The sequence below is a fragment of the Ipomoea nil genome, unplaced genomic scaffold (assembly GCF_001879475.1).
Source record: "Ipomoea nil cultivar Tokyo-kokei standard unplaced genomic scaffold, Asagao_1.1 scaffold1617, whole genome shotgun sequence".
NCBI classification, from domain to species: domain Eukaryota; kingdom Viridiplantae; phylum Streptophyta; class Magnoliopsida; order Solanales; family Convolvulaceae; genus Ipomoea; species Ipomoea nil.
Window position 1 is genome coordinate 1 of NW_017618045.1, and position 21,632 is coordinate 21,632.

Below are 21,632 nucleotides of genomic sequence, written 5' to 3' on the forward strand. Positions count from 1 at the left end.
AACACAGGCAATCCAACAACGGACGGAAGGACCTTGCAAACCTGTGGGGAGCTTAACCGAGGCCAAGGGGGGGATGTATAACAGTTGGCCTTGGTGCGTTGCTGGGGTTTAAGATTACTGAGGTACCGTTGCGGTTGGGGCATTGGCTGGTCACTAATTTTGACCCGACTGAGATGCGGATTGACTTGGGGAATGGTCGGTACATTCCTGTCACCAAGGAGGATGTCTCCGCCGTTTTTGGCCTACCGTGTGGGCCAATACCGATATCTGAACGGGATAGCCAGGTGGTTAGCCCAGAGTTGCGGGACTGGAGGGACGTGGTGAAGCAACGGAGGGGGAGGGTTACAGTTAGGGCGTTATGTACGCGGATGCGGAATTGACTGATGGTGGTCCGTGGTTCAAAATTCATTTTAGTGTCGTAGTGATGACCACCCTCGTTGCGAGCACACCCAATGGATATGCAAACCAGAAAACTGTGCACGTCTTGAGTAGTGTGGATACGATTAAGGACCTCGACTGGTGTGGGTACTTGCTCCTCTCATTTGGTTACTACCATCAGAGTTGGACTGAGGTTTCCTCTCGCAAATTCACTGGCCCACTCCTATTTCTAGCTGTAAGTGAATATTGGTTTTGGCTCCGTAGTATCTGTGTGTTTTATCTTAGCTAATAATGTTGTGTATGTCTCTATTACAGCTCTTGTATTTAGATAGGGTTGTGGTGGGGGTGCGGAGGTCCCAAGGGCGATCCCGGTGGTGGTGGGTGGACCGCAGATTTCATCAAGGCACGCGTGCAGAGTGAGCTTGATTCTGGGGATTTGGCAGGGGTCTGGTGGATGTTCTCTCTCTGTGCATTCCAGGCCGGTGCATCGTTACAGGGTCGGGGGGGGGGGGGGGGGAACCGCCGCACGGGCATGCTCGCGTTGAGAACGTGGTATGCTCTTCGATGGAGCAATATTTGTCAAACATTTTTTTTTTGGAATCTGCATGTTAACATTCGGTGTTGTGCAGGGGTTTAGGCAGGAGGTCGCAGTGATCAGTGCTGAGTTGCGTTCGCTGACCACACGTGTGGCGACTTGGTTTCCAAGCACCCGATGAAGTGCAGGAGGATTGCAATTTCCAGTGGGTGGTGGACTCAATCAAACAGTTTGGGGATATTGTAAAGTTGCCATCCAAGGTAGCTGAGCTAGCTCCTCAGTCGCCCGCCCGTCGCCTTGCCGCGATGAAGGACCGTTAGTCTATGACGCAGACTTTATAAGAGAGTTGGACCAGGCTGAGTTGGCTGCAACCGGGACTTATGGTGTGTCCGATGTGCCAAGTTTTAGCTTGGGGTTAACGCAAGAGTTTGCAACACACAACCAGATGAACAACACGACCCAACAGCCGGTCACCACTGCACCACCTCCACAGGTATACTAATGCATAATAGGCTTTGCTTCTGAATTTTTTAGAGGCTAAATTTTAGGCTAACGGTTGCAGGAACCTATCACCGCAAGTGTTGTATCTCATCCTGCTGCAGAGCGCACAGTTTCTGGGGCAACCGAGACTTATGGTGTGTCCGATGTGCCAAATTTAGCTTGGGGTTGACGCAGAAGATTTGCGACACACAACCAGATGAGCAACACGGGTCAACAGCCGTCACCACTGCCACCAACTCCACAGGTATACTAATGCATATAGGCGCTGTTTTCTGAAAATTTTAGAGGCTAAATTTTGGGCTAACAGTTGCAGGAACCTATCACCGAGAGTGGTGCATCTCATCCTGTGGCAGAGCGCACAGTTCCGGGGGCAGTAGCTTGGCACCACGTGCAGGAGCCACTTGTTCAGCATGGCCTGTCGCCGGGGATTTACTTCAGCACCACGTTTAGTTACCCCATCTTCTCTGCTGCCGCACGTGTATGTTCTGTGGATGTGGGTATTTAGGTGCCCCAGGGTGGACGGTAAGTGGCATTAATGTAGTTGAGTTTGGGTTTTGGTCGTATAGTAATTACGATTGGTAACTATGATTGGGTTCTCTTCTAATTATTGTTTTGATCCCGTAGCGATGAGGTGTTGTTCCAATATGCTGAGCAGACTGTAAAGTGGCACAATTCCAAACCCTAAAGGAGGGGTCGAATGTGTCCAGGACTATTGTTGATGCCTGGTGCTATGTCATGAATGCCCGGGAGAAGGTGAGCACAACTGGCGGCGTGACCCGACTGTTTCTACCACTAGCACGACGGTATGGTAGTATACCATATTTTTTGCCTGTATACCATATCTTCTGCCTGTGCACTAGGTGAACGGTGTGGTGCATTGCGAGCTCTAAGCCCTTCTAATTAGCATTTGTAATATGCAGATTGGGACCGTTGATGCAACATCAGCTAGCGAGGAATGCCAGGATCGCTTGGTTTGAGAGGCGCATGGATGTGGAGTTGGGGAGGATGGGCTGCGGGCATACCGACGATGTGGATTTGGTGATGTACCCTAGTCGCTAATATAATTGCAACAACACATAACCTCAATCCACTAATCCTCCTTTTTAATCCCAATGCAGTTTGTTTTTCCAATTTTCAACAATGACACCTATTACATGATGGCTATCAATTTCAAGCATCCCCGATTTGACATCATTGACAGTTCGTCTGCGAAGAAGACTAACAAAGATATGTATGGGGGGGCACCGGAGGATCTGGTATGTGGCTTTGTCATGCTGTGCAATTTTGAGGTTGCAGTAGTGAACCTAAAGCATTAACGGGGGTACAATGTCTATGAGTGTTAGCTTTACTTGTAGGTTAGTAGAACTGTTAAAAACAGCTGTAATTCAGGTCAGAGTAACAAGTACTAAGGGGGCATAAGGGTGATTTGAAGCTCTAGGTTTATGCTAATAACTACGGGGCTAATAAAATTGATAGATCACCACAGTGCTATATATATTTCTCAGTTTTTCATTAGTGCCAAACCCGTGGTAGTTTCGTTAACTGTGGTCTTGGGGTTGAGGAAGAAAGGGAGTGGAATTTAGGGGGTAGTGGGAGTATGATGAGTGTTGGTAACATTAACATTCTGCCTATTTATGTTTCTCATATTCTACATATTTACTTTTGCAAAAACATTATAAAGACACATATTCTGCTTATGTAGTTCAACATTTTGGGGCAACAGTTTGCACTCACATTTCTAATATTTTTTTGGAGTCCAATGTAATTAGTCATGTGTCTAATTATATGCCTAATTATATATTAATGGGATGGTTTATGCCCCCCTTAACTTAAATTACTATCATCATTATTAATGATCAGTGTGGTGCAAATCATGTGTCTGGGTGCGTACCTGGACTCTAAGCTGCAGGGACTACGCAGTGCATGCCTCCAAATGATGAAACCGAAGAGGATGCAGATGGCATGGAGGGATACCACGTCAACGTCGGAGTCTGGGGTCTTCACGATGCGGCACATGGAGTCATACGCCGGGCAGGGTTGTGCGAGCTGGGATTCTGGCCTGCAGCGGGGGAATGCTATGCAACTACTAAACTTACGGAAGAACTACATGCATAATATCTTGCTCAGTGTGGTTAACACTCATACAAACAACATTGCAGCGCGCGTCGCGGGGTTTGAAGGTAAAAGGTTGGCAGAGATGCATCGGTGATCGTTACAGGGTGCTGGAGTAAATACATTTTTGCTAGTAGGTACACCTCCAATCTGGGTGGGTTTTTTTTTTTTTTTTTTGGTACAGCAGGTATTGAGTAGCGCAGGCAGGGTATGCTTGGATGTTTTGATTAAATTATCGTAGTCAGTGGTAGACTTTGAATACTTAGTCTAGTAGTACGGTTGGGGCAGTGCATCAGTGATCAATAAATTTTTAATTGAATTTTTTGAGAAATAAGGTGCTTTTCCCAGTAATTATCAATGCCTTGTTGCTCTTTGTTATATATTGATCTGGTCATAAACCAATAGCAGCGCACCCCTAACAAACCAGAGGTGCACCACCAATCCAAAGGCAGTGCAGCCATGCAGATGCATTCTACCGGTAGCATGGGTATACTATTGTTTGTGCACCATCAGCCCCACAAATGCACTATACTAAACAACCCCTACTAACAATTCTATAGGAAAATGTGATTACTAGACAAGCAGCTACACACTGGGAAACAGTTTCAACCATCCACCCAAAAAGTTGTGCTTTCAAATTCAACATTAATCGTGAATATTCAACATTAATCGTGAATTGTTATGCAAGTTGAACTTAGCAGAATTCAATGCTTCAATAAAAAATCACAAATATTTGCTGGGGAAAAAAAACTAACAAAAAAAAAAAAAAACATAAGGGGTTAAAAATACCAATGCTATTTAAATTAGGTAAACGAATTACATACAGAACTTTGTAGCTAATCTAAAACGGAATAAAAAAAATGCAAACAGACTCCAAATTTACCAGCAAGCTACTTTGAGGGACAACTACGAGCGTTATGCCAGGCGTATTTGCCACAAATCCCGCACTTTCGGTCGGGTTTCACATTTTTCTCGATGGCTAACTCCCTACTGCTTTTAATGCGCTTCCCGGTGCCTTTGTTTTCTGCTTGGGCAGGGGCTTGGATTGTTATGGATTGTGGTGGCTCCACGCCACATAATGCCTGGATTGCAGCACGGTTACCCTTAACCGGGTTCACAGATATACCGTCACTAGCAAATTTAGCGGTAAGACCCTGAAGTACCGCCACCATCCGTGTTTGTCGTTCTATGCTATTACCTACTAACCCAACACACGTGTTTATCTCAATCCATAGTTGGGTTGCTGCGGGTGTGGGTTTATCACCATCAGACGGGAGACCCTTGCATGCACCACAGTTTAGGTGTTTGCACCAACGGCTCACAATGTATTCGGGCGGTAATTGTTCCAACTGGGCACCCCTGAAAACCACAAACATATGTCGACAGAATAGGCCCATTCTTCGGAACAAGTTGCAGCTACATGACGTTCCAAGACCGCTTACCTTGTAGTGCACGGTCGAAATAATGGTGTACTCACCATCAATGTCGTAATAAGTGCTGTCCCCGTCTTGTCGTACACCGACCACAGAACAATAAAAACAAGCAGCTTCTATTTCTTTCTGTAACTCGTAAAACATAGTGATCGTGAACAGCTGTGCAATATGTCGCTCGAGTGCTAAAGGTGTTTTAAACTCTGGCAGGTATCCCTCGCACTGTGCGTTCAATTTATCTTGCCGGTAGCGCTGTGTTCCCAACACGCTCTCGAATTGCATGTAGAACTCTACCAAACTAGAATGTGGGCGTGTGAATTTACCGTATACGCCATTCTCTGCTTCTGACCGTGATGTGGTATGCAACAACCCACTCATGGGCAAATCTGAGAAAAAAAGCCGGGATCTAACTTTCCCGTTCCGCATACATTTTGCAAAACCATCGGTAGGTGGATAGATTGTATTCATCCATTAGTAGTTGCCATTGGGCCTCAAACTCCACACGGTCGATTGTATCGTTCCAAATGATAGCATTTAGTTTCTTGCGGAACTCATTGTCCTTAGCTAACTCACTGACGAGCTTTTCATTAACGTTTGTCATGATGTGCCACATACAGTAGCGATGATGGCATTCTGGTAATACTCGTTCGATAGCAATTCGCATAGCGGGGTCTTGGTCGGTCACAACGCACACTGGCCTCTTGCCCATTGCACATATAAATTGCTCCAACAACCAGCTGTATGAGTCAGCATCTTCTTTAATCAATAGACCGGCCCCGAAAGTGATGCATCGTTTGTGGTTGTCCACACCAGTGAACGGCACAAACACCATGCTGTACCTGTGCTAATAGCTGTGAAATTTTCAAAAAACAAAACACAACAGTTTCATATATACAGTGCTAATAGCTGTGAAATTTCCATCCCCCCCCCCCCCCCCCCCCCCAAAAAAAAAAAAAAAAAGAAACCAACTAAAAAATAGAAATTTCCATTAACGCCATTGCGCATACCAGTACTGCCTTGCCGGTGCGTCATATTAAAACTAACCTCTGAACATCACAATTGAGCAAGTTCACTACTTTATTTATCAAGTACTGCCTTGCCATTGCATCATATTAAAACTAACCTCTAAACAACACAGTTGACAATGGCAAAGCAGTTAGTTAATACTCTATTTTATATAATTTGGATTACAAATTATAAACTATTCTATTTAATTAGTTAATAGTAGTTTATGATAATTTGTGCCTGCTATTCAAAATTAGATTTGGGAAAACAACACCACTAACATAAGCTATATAATTGACAATGGGCGTCATTTTATACCAATTTCTGTGCAGTGCATAAAATCGTATAAAGCTATGCATTTAGTTGCTAGTGTGTTTGTATATCAACTCATATAATTACCGGGAGGTCAGTACAAACACCAATTAAAACAAGGGGGATTGAAAATCAAATTGTAGCACCGTACCTGTTCGTGCCATAGGTTGCATCGAAAGAAATGTTGTCACCATAGCAAGAAAATTTCCGCCTACTGAGGGGGTCAGTCCAGAATAGTCGTGATACCCGGTGCTCTTCATCCAGATCGTATTCAAAGAAGAAGTCACTACAAGCTTCGTGCTTTGCCTTGAATGTTGCAATAATCATCTCGCCATCAGCTACATTGATGTATGTTTGGACGTCTCGTTTAAAATTGTGGAATTCAACGTCGGTTGCACCGATATTTGCATACGATCCGGTCTTCTCTTTGCAGAACCGCAATCCTGTTGAAGCACCGATGTTAGCCTTAACACAATTACTTAAAAAAGCTTGTTGGACCACACCGAGTCGTCGGTTAATTCGCATAAAAACTTTGGATGGCTCCGAGCATAGCTTGTGGGTGTGTTCCTCAACCAAAACGGACACTTCGAACTCGCCGGAGCTTTTTTTCGTAAAGCCAATCCTGGCTCCGCAATTAACTCTATTAGAAAGACGGCAGCGCCGCTCCCGCTTCTCTCTCCCACCTAGTACCCGCTCATAACCGTGAGGTTTATTACCACCACCTTTCACCCCTTGCCGACTACACACCAAATAGCCTGAGTAGATTTCTCCGTCTCGGTCGCGCTTCACGGAACTCTGGCGGACATCAAACTCGTATATTCGAGCGTAGTTGATATAGCAGTTGATACCTTCGTTGAGTGTTTTAAATACACGCCCCGGCGTCGGCCTGATGGAAGCGCTCACGGTGGGGGTCCATTGTTGTTGGTCGGTCGTTGTTGAACCCATAGCAAAGCCTGGTTCGGACGCTGTTTCCGGTATCATCGCTACGCCTTCTGCACAAACACGGGACGAATGTTACAGGGGGAAGAAAAACAGTGCCGGTAGCCATGCACTTGGGAATAATTACTCACAAACCTTTTACGCCGCCGGCATCGGGGTTGCTTGTCGTCATCTTTCGTTGTTCGCGCACGGTTGTTTTACGGATGAGGTGTCCGAACCGCAAATCTCGCAACACAGGCGGAAGATGCAATGTCAAACTCTATCCAAATGCCCGTGGAATGGGAGGGAGAAGTGTGGTTACGTATGGACACTGTGTATCCCATGTTACGTGGTGCAGGGGGTTGGTGTGCGCAAGTCATCTTGAGCCCTATGATCTAGTACATCAGCGCACCGTATTGTTCCACAAGTTCACATGTTAATAATGGTTCGCACAAGAAAAATAGCATATATATATATATATATATATATATATATATATATATATATATATATATATATATATATATATATATATATATATATATATATACATATATATAGGTTCTGGTGTAGGTGGTAATTCCAGGTGCGGTTGTGCAAGGAGAGGAGAGCGATTAATTTTGTTTAAATCAACGTTCAGGATTATCAAAATTTAAAAAAAAAAAAACGCGGTGGTAATTTGGTAATTTTTGCAACTAGATCATATTTAAAGTGTGCGGGTTTGATGCTTAAGGTGCGTGGGTTTGGTGCTTAAGGTGCGTGTGATTGTGCTTAATGTGAGTAGTTGTTGAAACTTAAATGCGTTAGTTTTGTGCTTAAGGTGCGTAGGTTTTGTGTTTATGGTGCGTGAGTTTGTGCTTAGGGTGCGTCATGTTTCTTCTTCGCACACCATTTTCTGTAAGTCACGGGTAATTCAGACCCTCAAGAAGAACAAAACTTTTGAAATGAGGGGTGGTTCAGACCCTCAAGAACAAAACTTTTGAACAAAACTTAATGTGCGTCATTTTAACACTTAAGGTGCGTTGTTATAACACTTAAGGTGCGTTGTTCTAATACTTAAGTGCGTGTTTCTATCACATAATATGTGCCATTTTCAGCTCATTTCTTCCAGACACGCGTTTTTTTTTTTTATAATAATTTTCATTGATTTGAGCCGTCAACCGCACAACCGCACGGGAAGCTTTTACTGCACCTGAACCCTTCACTATATATATGGTTTAAATGAGGACATTGCTTTTTGTGCGGCTGGTTCGGATTCATCATTAGGTATGCAAAAATACATCACATAGTGTTCGGAAATGCACCAATACACCACCAAATGCATCATACCACAATACATCTAATGGTACATATTCGAACATTTTATAGTGTATTTATGTGTACCTAATTATGGTGAGTCACTGCATGAAAATTTGACCATATGTGTGTGTAGTATTAAGGGACCGTAAAAATCATTGTATGGCTATAATTTAATGTTAAAATAGTTAGTATGAATAAAAGAGTGCTAGCCTACGAGTATAGTAACAATAAAATTTTGTCATATACCTATAATTGAATGTTAAAATAGTTAGTATGAATTTATGTTCAGAAAAATTTAAAAATTGAAATGTAAATTGTTGTCTGTTTATGTGTCCATTTTCAAGAGAAAATGAGCCAAGTTAGGGGAAGTGTTATGTGGAGTTCTGTTGGCTCTTTGGTCCGATGACCTGATGTATCCTTTCAATTCACAATTGATGATATAAAAAAAATATGAAATTTATCAGGATCAAGTAATAGAGAAACAATAGTTGTAGATGCAATGAAAAATTGGAGATAGAAAAAATAGAGGAAATTAGGACTTCAAAATTTTGACTTTAAAGGGTCAAATGTTTATATATATATAGTTCGATAATAAGTAAAAAAATATAAATACACATGACATCTCAATCAGCGCAAACATGTTTGATAACCTGCTAAAAATGTTAATTGCTATTTTTTGCGATTTCATTAATAAGTTTGGAACTTATTCGAATTCGGTGACTTAATTGCTATCTCCCAAATAATTCAATGCATATTTGTAACTTTTCTCTATATTTGACTTAACACCTTTTTTCCATTACTCCTTGAATTGGTTTGTGTTGAATATGATTTATTTTTTTTAGTCATTAACTAGTATTTTCACCCGTGCGATGCACGGAATGAATTTATTATAATATTTGAAGAATATTTAGAATGATATACAATTGTATTATGACATCGAATATTATATACTGCTTGAATTTGAGCAAATAATTGTCCAATTAATAGTCAACGTGTAGATGTACGCATCTGGTGTTGAAACTTTAGATATTTTATATATCAGTGTTTAGGATTTGTATTAATTGGTCTAATTAGCTCCTATCTAGCAACTCAGTTATAGAAATTATTTGTATGGAAGATATATTTTCTACGTAGATATATACCAATTTTGTCATCTTTGCATAAAAAGAAAACATAATATCGGTGGTTTGAATTACACATTATTTAAAACCTCTTTGTAGACGACATTGGTAGTAGCAACAGGATTTTGTCAACCCTCGTCTGGAGCTAACACCTTCAACCATCAAGATAGGTGACTCGGGAAAAGCCACGCACAATTGATTGTGATTAAAGACATATTTTTTTTTAGCAATAACCCAACGTGTGTTAGTGTTTGGCTCTGGCTTTTGTTGATAGTCATAACATATGCGAGCATCAACAAAATTGTTTACGTTGTAACGTGAAGGGCAATCTCGTATCGGAAGGGGTGAGAGACATTCGGGGGATAAGAACTTTGGTTCCTTGATATGTCCCATTAGCTATTATTACTTCGACAATGTGATCTACCAATCTTGGAACATGATGGGCGTACCGTTGCAAAGACCAAGAGAGTGGTCTATGTTCTACAACAACATAATAGGTGCACCAACCTTTAACGTCAATGAATGATTTGGAAATCCAGACAATCTCAAACTATTTAAGAATTCAGGAGTATTTACTTCTAATATAATAGATTTTCACCGTCTGATTCTACCTTACACAAAGAGTCACAACTTAAATATGTTCGACCTTCTGCAGTGTTAATGTCACATATGTACTGATTAATTTGATCAATGACATCTAAAGTCGGTGCGGTGATCGCTCGGCCTTCTAGTGAAATATTAATATTCATTTCCTTTCTCGTCCATAAAAAGAATTGATATTCATTTTCATATAATTAAAAAGTAATATAATTATAAAAATATAATTACCGCTTATATTTCTAGTAAAATGTTAATATATTCATTTCTTCTTTCCTTCATAAATAATTAATATAATTACACTAATATAACTGTCAATTATATTTTCAGTGGAATATGATATATTCATTTCCTTTTTCCTTCATAAAAAAAAAGTTAATATTCATTTCCATTTGTTTTTCCTTCCTAATTATTTTCTAATATTTCATTTGTGGTTACTAATTTTTTCGTAGGGAAAGATGTGTTATATTTCAATGAATTTTTAATATTAATTCACTTTTTCATTTGGCCTGATTTTCATGCATATTAGTAACTGAATATTATAATAGATTCCCGTGTAAAATTCATTTCGTTTTTTCGTTCATAAAAAGAATTAATATTTATTTCTATATAATTAAAATGTAATATAATTATGAAAATATAATTGCTGATTTTCTTTCGAGAAATATTAATATATTCATTTCCTTTTTCCTTCATAAATAGTTAATATAATTAATAAAATTATAATAATATAATGGTCGATTAATATTTATTTCAATTCATATTTCTTTATAAAAAAATTAATATTCATTTATAGTCATAAAAATAATCTGATACGTTTGTAATATTCATTTCTATACATAAAAAAATAATATGGTACGTGTTTAATAATCATTTCCTCTTTCCTTTGGCCTAATTTTCGGTTTGACCAATTATTTATTTAATTATTAAGCACATACAACATATGAATTTTCTGTGTGCATCTGTGTGTTCAACAAAAATAAAACATACAATCAATAAAATGCTCAGGGACGACTTCAATCGTGTATTATACACTTGAGACCCAAATTAAAAATTGTAAATTTTGCAATATGTATAGTTAGTAGTAATAATATACCAAAAGAAATTGCATTGATACATATTAAGGCGGATCTACAATGTGGGTAGTTGGCCCCTCATCTTTCACCACCCCCATAAATAAATATATATATATATATATATATATATATATATATATATATATATATATATATATATATATATATATATATATATATATATATATATAGAGTTGCACTCGGGTGCGAATGGCTCGCCCAGGCGCGAAATAGGAATGAATTTTGTTCGTCCACGTGTCCAGATCTAATGGATGAGAAACACTGATTTTTTTAAAAAACGCGGTGGCATTTTCGTAAATAATTGAACATCGAAGTGCAAGTAAAATGTATTACAAGTGCATGTAAAATGTATTATAGGTGCAAGTAAAAATTTACACTGAGCATCAATACTTAGTTGCACTTATAGTTCTAAGTAGTTGCACCTATAATTCTAAGTAGTTGCACACATAGGTATAAGTAGTTGCATTTATGTGTATGAATGTTTGCGAGTGGCTTTCAGGAGTATTACTACCCGCTGAATTCAGATCAATGAATGTTAACAAGACAAAATTACATGCACTTATAGGTGAGAGTAGGTGCACATATAGTTATAAGTAGTTGCACCTATAGTTATAAATAGTTGCACATATAGTTATAAGCACACCCAGGTGCATGAATGGTTGCGGGAAAGTGAATGTTAACAAGGCAAAATTACATGCACTTATAGGTGAAAATATGTGCACTTATAAGAGATTTTACTTGCACTTCGATGTTCAATTATTTACGAAAATGCCACCGCGTTTTTTTTAAGTTATTAGATCTAGACACGTGTCACGCACTGATTCGTTCGCATTTCCTTCCTGGGCACTTATTCGCACCTGAGTGCGTCCCTATATATATATATATATATATATATATATATATATATATATATATATATATATAAACTAATTTCTATTCAAAAATTTAATTATCGTTAAATATAAAATAATGAAAACATGTCAACTTCTAAGTAATAATAAAATCAGCACGTCTACATTCCCATAGTAGCTATATATGAGTGTATACTATTATTCAAGCGATTATTTTTTCTAATTGGAGGAAAACTTCAGTTTAAGAAATTATATGTAAATAGTATTTTTTTAAATTTAAAAATATCGTAAATAATCGCGAAAGATAGAAAAAGTGCAAAATAGAGAAGCAATAGTTGCATATGCGAATGAAGAATCGGAGAAGAAAATAGAGGATTAAGGAAATTATTAGGGCTTTAAATTTTGACTTCAAATGGTCAAATATTTAGCTTACATGTAGTTCAAGTAGGATAATAAGAAAAAAAAATTTAAATACATGTGGCATTTCAATCAGTGAAAGCCAGTTAACCTGCTAAAAATGCTAATTATTATTATTTTTTTCCTGGGTTCGTAAATGAATTTGGAGCTTATTTGAATTTGGTGTCTTAATTACTATCTCCTAAATAGTTTAATCGCGTACCTTTTTCCTTGAATATAATGACTAATTAAATGCAGCGTCAATGGCTACAAATTAAAGTATAATATTGTATGTACTACGATTGAGGATAACATTTTACAAAAATAAACAAGCTAGCATGAATTTGAAACATTAACTGTGCACAATTCAGAGAACAAAAATATATTTTCCTAGCAATAGACTATAGATAAATTCATTCCCAATAAAATAAACCTCAGACAAAATAATTTTCCTAGGTGTGTTTGGAGTCTTGTCTTTCATTCCTCTAAATCTTCTTTGACAATAATTCGAAATACGATCCATACTTTTGTGCATTTTAAAAGTTAAGCTACAACACAAAAAATTTGATTTTTTTTTTTTTTTTTTTTTTTTTTTTTTTTTTTAGATAAGCTCAAGATGACCAAACTGATTGATCGTTTAAAATAACTATTTTGATACTATTTGTTGGTCCCTACAAACAAAAAGTCTAGAAGGGGAGAAGATTGGGGTTAAATAGAATTTTAAACAATTTAATTAAAATCTTTTTCGAAATAGCTCTAAGAGAGCTTGAGTTTATAAAATTAAAGCTAGGAAATTTGTCTCCTTGCATCGAAAATCTTAAAGCTTGCCATTAAAATGATGTAGTTAAGTTTTGTGATTTCGATGTGGTAGTGTGTGTAAAGAATGAGGTTAGTTAATAGTAAAAGTAATGAAAATGAATGAGAAAGAGAGACAAAGAATTTGTATAGTGGTTTGGAAGTACTTTCCTATTCCACTATTCTCCCTAAGCTCAAGGAAGATTTCACTAATGACCCGTTTGGTTCACGGAATAGGCTGTGAATGACATAGCATTCCCAGTAATAGGCCTATTCCTTTGTTTGGTAACCATTTCTATTACCAGGAATAATATTCCTGGTAATAGCCTATTACCTCAAATGAGGTAATAGCTATTACTAGGGCCCCCCCTGGTATTAGCCTATTACTGAACGCTCAGGAATAGATTTTAGAATCTATTTCCTTTTTTACCCCTTTCTTTAACCTAATTTTTTTTTATCATATATATAAATTTATCCTATTTCACCACCGTCGTTGCCACCACCACCATCACCGCCACCACCACCACCACCAACATCGCCGCCGCCGCCGCCACCACCACCATCGCCACAACCGTCGCCGCCCCCACCACTGCCACCGCTACCACCACCACTACCACCCCAGCACCACCATCGCCACCACCACCGCCACTACCATCGCCGCCGCCGCCACCACTACCACCCCAGCACCACCATCACCGCCGCCACTAGAACCACCACCGCCACCACCACCACCACCGCCACAACCGTCGCCGCCCCCACCACCACTGCCACAACCGTCACCGTCACCACCACCACCGTCGCCCCCCACCATTGCCACGATCACAACCACCATCACCACCACCGCCACCGCCACCACCACCACCACCATCGCCAACATCACATATTTTTATAAAGGTATTTATGTCTTTTAAAACATATTTCATTTCTATTCCTTAAATCAACCAAACACTGTAATATAATTCCTAAAGTCTATTCCTTCCGCGAACCAAACAATAGAATACAATTTCTATTCTATTCCTTGCCTATTCCATTCCTTATGGAATAGCATTCCTATTACCTCAAAATTCATTCCGTGAACCAAACGTGCTGTAAGTATTTGGTTACACAGATACAAAGCGGAATGAAGCCTTCAACATCTATCGATTGATAGTTCTTGAGACAAGGGTTAATCAAAAGGTTGCATTGTCTTCATCACTGCCTGATCAAAACTAGATAAAACCGGGATAATCACCAAATTGCCTTGCTAGGTTGACCCTCCAATTTCCTTCAAATAGAAAAATAGTTGTAGGCTGAGTGTTGGATTTGATAGAATCAAAGTGATTCCTTATTATTAGTTTAGAAGAGTTGATGTAGGCATAAAATGTATTCTCTCAATTAACTTTCAACAACGGATCCAACACTTCTTCTAAGCTTGGGTTTTCCTTTTATAGATGAGGGGTGAGCACCAACTTTGAAATTTGAATTTGACTGTTGTCACTCAGCTAGTCATAGCCGTCCAAAAGCGGTCACAATTCGCAATCTGTTGCCGCCTTATCTATGAACTTGTGCTACTTGAAATCTATAGGGTAGTGATTGCTTCCCTATCAGTGTATAAGCACACCAAGGTAAAAACGAACTGCTCCTGTTTATGACCAATTTGTCTTGCATGTAGACTTCTAGATGTCAAACAAGTTGCATCGGTCTAATAGCTCTTTTTGTTCTTCCTCATATAAACTTCTTTTGAGGATACCATCCTTAAAAGGTCTTCAATAAAACTCCTATGAACGTGGAAGATAGTCTTAAATGCCCTTAATTTATTCCTCCATTAAGATTCCACATATCTTCTTCTAGGCTATTCTCCTTCTAGATGCTTCCTTCAGATCAGAAGCACTTTCTTTCAGTCGCACTAGTACAAAAATGAATATATAAGTGTGACTTTACATTACATTTTTTTTCAATAAAAGTGTAATGTAACGTTAAAAAAAAATAGTGTAGTGACAAAAGTGTAAAATAAATTAAATACTTTAAAAAATGCTACACTTGTGTCTACAAGGTGTAGCGATTTCTTTAAATAACGGGATTACTTTTCGCGACACCCGCCATCTAGGGGTGTTGTAGTAAGTCCTCAAATTTTTTTAAAATAACTAAAATAATATACACACTCTTTGTGACACCCGCCACCTAGAGATGTCGCGGAAAGTGAAATAAATTTTTAAAAAATAAGCATACTTTCCGCGACACCCACCACCTAGAGGTGGCCAAAGTCCGGACCTAGGCCGATTCCGAGCCGATCCTGGGCCTAGATTAGCACGGACTGGGACCGGCCCTGAATTACCTGGGCCGGTCCCGTGTCGGGCTTACCCCGGGTCTGGGCTCGTGCCTCTCGTGGGCCGATCATGGGCTAGGCCCGGAATTTTTATTATTATTTTTTTATATAAAATAATTAATTTTTTTTTAAAAAGGAGAAAGATTTGACTTATTAACATTATCGTTAAAAATCAATGTTATATCTAATTGATGGCACTTCATTCAATAATGCTAATATATATATATATATGTATGTATGTATGTATGTATGTATGTATGTATGTATGTATGTATGTATATATATATATATATATATATATATATATATATATATATATATATATATTCAATTAAGATTCATACGTATCATTATCAATAATTTAGAGGAATCAAAACTCACATAGTTGTAATTATGCTAGCGTCACTTGTTTGATTACTATTATACAAAGAAGTTATTTCCTCATGATATAGAGCAATTTTCACATAAAAATTTACATATAAAATTTCAATGAGTGGGTGTATTTAAACCATGTACACACACTATTTTAAAATTAATTTTTTTTCTATTATATCTAAGTCATTTAGTAAATTTTCAAACTATGATCAATTTGATGTCCTTATCAAACACATAAATTTAGAACATGAGTGTAATAATTGACCATTAACAAGTAAATGTAAGGTTTCAATTAATGCTCTATAGATCTTGTATTGAAAGAAGCATTATCTAAAAAAAATTAAAAACACTTTATTTATCAATTCAAACTCATCCGTGCCAAAGTCCGGGCCAGCGTCCGGGCCTAATATGTGCCTGGACGCGATCCTGGGCCGATTTGAGTTGGGCCCCGGGCTTTTTTTAATAGGATCTGAACCGGCCCTTTACTAGTCGGTCTTGGTCCGGGCTAGGCCCGAACTAAGCCCGGTGAAACCCAGGTCCAACTTATTCCGAGCCGATTCAGGACTGGTTCAGTTATGAACCGGCTCGTGGCCACCTCTGGCGCCACCTGGAGGTGTCACGGAAAGAAAAATAATTTTTTTAAAAAAATATATGAGTTTTCAAAGTGATTTTATTATAAAAAAAATCACCTAGATAGCCCGCCTCTTTTTTCTCTCTTCATTTCACATTCCTTTTTCTTTCTTCTTTCTCGCTTCTTTTTCATTTCTCCGGTGCTCTTCTGTTTCCGCCACTCCTCATAGCCCTAATCGGAGAGTTTTCAAGCATGAAGAAGCTAGAGAAGAAGTGGGGGCAGAACAGGCCAATCCCCTATTTGGATCCGCATGCGCACCGACAGTACTATTCGCCAAGCGTCACTATTGGCGCCGCACCAAGCTCAGAGGTTTCTGTCAAAGCTTTAGAAAGCTTGAAAAGCTAGGGTTTCATCTATCGGGTTTACCCTTTTTTCAAAGATTTCTTTCATACCTAGTGTCGTGGAAAGTCTTTAATTTTTTATTTTTTTAAAAAAATAGAATCTTATGCTTTCCGCGTCACTCACACCCGCTACACTTAGCTTGTATACAAGTACTATAGCAGATGGGCTATTATGTACTAGTTTCCTTCTGAAGCCCTTCCTTTCAGTTTGGTGGACGACGAAGCCTATCTAGACTTAGGGCATCCCCAATAGGGGGATTTTACTAAATTTTGGAATAATAAAGTCTTGTCTAACAAACTTTTAACAAATGGGGGTGTTGCATTTTGGAGAAAATTTTCTCCTGCAACACCCTCCCATTTTGTCAGCCATGTGTCAGAATTAAAAAAAAAAAAAAAAAGGTTGTCTAGTGGCCCGCATGGGCCATTGAGATTTGAGAGTGGCCGCCAGCTGGCGGCCACTCTCAATTGAAGTCTTTTTGTTTTATTTTGCTGGCCGTTGCATTTGCAACGACCAGCTTTTGTTTTTTTGTTTTTTGTTTTTTTTTTTAATTTTTAATTTTTAATTTAACTTGTTAATATTTTTGTTTTTATTTTTTAGTTATTAATTTTATTTTATTTAATTTTTAAGTTATTATTGTTATTAATTTTATATTTATTAATTAAATTACAAATTTTTATTATCAATAATAATATTATTAAATTTATAATTATTAATAATATTTTTACCAAATTTATAATTATAATTTTTAGAATTATCATAAATAAAGAAATAATTAAAATAGGGAGATAAAATGGTGGGTCCATAAAAAGTTGTGAAAATTTTAAAACTAATGGGAAGAAGAGATTTTGTGATTGAGTGAGATAGTGGATGATGAGGTGGATGTTGGGGTCCACAAAAATTTGGGGTAAAATCCTCAACTATTGAGGATATATGCCCTTACAACAAAGAATGAGGATAGGGGTCTATTGTACCTATACATCGTAACATCATTTACAACATCATCAAAATTATTTATTAACACTTATTCCTAACAACAATCATTCCAACATTCAAAACACAAATCAAAATTACCAAAGCACCTAAATAAATAAGAAAATTTCACAATCATACACACACCCAAGATGGACAGCCCATATTTGTCCATAATTCTCGATCATGTGGAAGATTATTTTCATATATATATATATATATATATATATATATATATATATATATATAATTTAGCAAGTATATCTTCCACAATCATTCATAAGAACCAGAGAATAATATAATTTAGCAGGTATATCTCGAAATAAAATTTCAGGCCCCTCAGAAGAACCTTAATCATAATGGGTGAAAATTAATATTCACAAGCTAAGGTTGAGTATATGTCCATTATATTAATATATGGATGCATGCATCAATGTTGGAATTGAATATCATAGATGAATTTCATTTGTCCAGCCAGCCACATGGATGGATAGATGACATACAATACATGACAATTGTCTTTAATTAATTAGTTGAGATTTCTGGTATAGTCATTCAGAAGAGAGGTACTGCTATGCGCTAAATGTTGTTCCTTTGCTTTTGCCTCCCAATATCTGGTGATAATCCTTTCTCCCTCCTCCTTCCATGAATCTTTTTGTTTCTGCATGCATCCACGCAATTTCTTTTAAAATTAGCATCTTAATTTTCATTCCACATGTTATTGATGTATGTTAACTACTCTTACACTATGTGTATGTGTGTGTAAGTATACATGCAATCTGTGTATATATATATATATATATATATATATATATATATATATATATATGCTCACTAATTTCTATTAGGATGAATTTTCAATGAGACCGTCTCACATATATATCTGTAAGACAAATCGGGTCAAGATGAAAATGTAATACTTAAGCTAAAAAATATACATAGTAATACACTAATACTAAAACAGGAATACTATACATTGTTTGTTACTAGTATAATACTTATCAGGAAAAATATAATACTTTTAAATTAAAATATAATATTTAGGGGTTGAACAGTTATTAAAAAAAAAAGGTAATACTAATCATGGATAAATTGATTAATTGTTACTTATAAGAGAAAGTATTATAATACTTATGAGAAAAAATATGTTACTTTTGATTTTAAAAAAAATATAATACTTTAAAATCAAAATATAATATTCGAGGTTAAAGAGTTACTTATAAGGAAAATTGTAATACTTTTGAAAAATTCGATCCGTTATACCAATGTAGATTCATGAAACCATCCCATAAGAGAATTGAATTTTCCTTTCTATTAATATAATTTAAAATGATGAGATTACAAAACTAAAAATAACACATATCTACAATCAATATGAGCAGGGCTCAACTACATGATGGATATCAGCAAAATTTAACCAATGCAACTAATAAGTTACAAAATGTGCAAGTGATATTGCTAGATATATATATATATATATATATATATATATATATATATATATATATATATATATATATACATTTTTCTTTGTAATTTTTATTTATTGATTGACCTAAAATGTCAACCAAATCTATGATCTATTCATATTTGCACAAACTTCGGATATTTGTTTCTTATTATATATTGTCCCCCTTTCCAATCTAAGTTTGTCACCAAAACCCTATTTCACATACATATGCATTTATACAATAATGGAGAAAATAGGGGGAAAAAACAAGCATCATAAATATCTTCAATTTAGCAAGGGATCCAGATCCCTAAAGAATATTTCTAAAAAACATTATGCTTAGTTCTAATTTTAGTATCTTCAATATTGAGGTTATTTTTATTCTTAATTTCAAAATCGACCAAATTTGATATTTAACTTTAAAATTTTTTAACTAAGTGAAATCCGCAACAACTACCTGAGTGCATGTACCGGGTAAACCCCTGACTTTTGATTTTTTTTTTTTTAAACTTAAAAAATGTAAACTTCAAGTTAGGATGTCAAAGATTCGATTCTCAATTCTCTTATAAATTCTCTTATATGTATAAAAAAAAAGTTTAAAAATTGAAACTTTTAATCCTCTAAGAGATCAAGATCAAATAAAGTGCCATATTTGATTTTTTTTTTATTCAAACTAAAGGTGACGAGTTTTAAATATCAAGTATCAATTTTGATCGTTCTTGAAATTAGAGATTAAAAGTTTATAAAATAGAAGCTAAGTAATAGTTCATGAATTATCCTTCAAAAAAAAAAAATAGTTGATGAATTAAACAATGTGCATTATTTGAAAGATTTGAAATAAATTAAAAATGGGAAAGACAAAAATAATACGGAATATTAATTATCAACATAAATATAATCAATTACGGAGTAAAACAGTACCTTGGTAGCGGACCTCAGATGATAGGCTCTCTTATCAATCATCGTACCATTATTCCCATGTTGGATCCTTATCCTGCGCACACAAGCACATACATGTGAGAAGGAGAATCCCAAAAATAGAAAAAAAAATTGAAAATAAATAAAATCATAAAAAGCGCCTTTGAATATTGAAAAGTTATCCAACACAAAGCAAAACGATCATGGACACAAAGTAATATATGTTTATTTTTTTTTTTAAATACACATTATATTTGAGTGTGTAACTATCCCCATTCATTTAGAATGATAATAGAAATATCGTCAGACAACATAATATATATTAGTTGCTCTTGATTATTAATTTACTACATATTGATCCTTCTGTATAGTATATCATTCATTTTGAGTTGGTATGGTGTTAGATTATAGTATTACTTTTGTTTTATTTTCATCTTCATATACATATGGAGTATTTTGTAATACAATAAAAAAAATATTAATACTTTTGTTTTTAAAATCATTTTCAAAAGATGACAATTTTTTTTTGATACATGTATATATATATATATATATATATATATATATATATATATATATATATATATGTTTTTGTTTCATGTAATTATATAAGAAATGCTATGGACTGTACTAATTTATCTTTTGGGAGAACCGTACCCACCTCTAAGCCTACCTCGTTGCATTCCCACGTACCACAAATTTTACTATCAACCATGATCTATGTAGCAGTATGAACTATGGTATGAATTCTATTTTAATTTTATTTTTTATGTAACACTAGTATTGTAAAAATCGTTCTAGGCGGCTGCCTAGACGGCTTTTAGTTGGCTGGCCAACAAGGCGTTGAGTTGGGCGCCTAACTCCGCCTAGTTGGCGCGCAACTAGGCTGAGTCGGTGTCCAACTCAGTTGAGTGGTATTTTTGCCTACTCGGTTGCTCCTAGTCCTATCCTATATTCCTTCAGCAGTCTAGCCATGTACTCAACTAACCATCTAACATATGTAGTTGGCTAGTTTATGGGATTATAATAGTTTAACAACTCACAACCCTAAGTGAGAAAGTAAAGACGATATACTCGAACTACATGCTCGACCGCCTAGGAGGCGCCTAGCCGCTAGGTGTCCCTTAGACGCCCGCCTAGTGCCTTCTGCAGTATTGCGTAACAGTGAAATATCATTGTAATTACACTTCATATCTCTACTATCCAATTTCATTTTATACACACAATAAGTTCCTTATAACAACACAAAAATATCATTTTAATTCCAAAACACGTTGATCTGACCCCACACAAAC

At 36.6% G+C, this 21,632-nt stretch overlaps 2 protein-coding genes across 2 annotated transcripts; both read right to left on the bottom strand.

Annotated features, from left to right (window-relative positions):
- Positions 1–4,416: 4,416 nt before the first annotated feature.
- Positions 4,417–5,334, bottom strand: LOC109191073 (protein FAR1-RELATED SEQUENCE 5-like). The gene has a single exon (XM_019341646.1). It carries the CDS (start codon positions 5,332–5,334, stop codon positions 4,417–4,419), a length of 918 nt encoding a protein of 305 aa, XP_019197191.1.
- Positions 5,335–5,362: 28 nt separating this feature from the next.
- On the bottom strand, positions 5,363–7,384 carry LOC109191074 (protein FAR1-RELATED SEQUENCE 5-like). The gene is made up of 3 exons (XM_019341647.1): positions 7,348–7,384; positions 6,425–7,265; positions 5,363–5,795 (listed from the first exon to the last, which is right to left on the bottom strand). The coding sequence occupies exons 1-3, from the start codon at positions 7,382–7,384 to the stop codon at positions 5,363–5,365; spliced, it is 1,311 nt and encodes a 436-aa protein (XP_019197192.1).
- Between the last annotated feature and the right edge of the window lie 14,248 nt (positions 7,385–21,632).

Coding starts and splice junctions, on each gene's coding strand:
- LOC109191073 (XM_019341646.1), bottom strand. CDS start 5,334: ATGAGTGGGTTGTTGCATACCACATCACGGTCAGAAGCAGAGAATGGC.
- LOC109191074 (XM_019341647.1), bottom strand. CDS start 7,384: ATGACGACAAGCAACCCCGATGCCGGCGGCGTAAAAG. Junction 7,266..7,347: donor CGATGCCGGCGGCGTAAAAG/GTTTGTGAGTAA, acceptor GTGTTTGTGCAG/AAGGCGTAGCGATGATACCG. Junction 5,796..6,424: donor GCAACCTATGGCACGAACAG/GTACGGTGCTAC, acceptor CTATTAGCACAG/GTACAGCATGGTGTTTGTGC.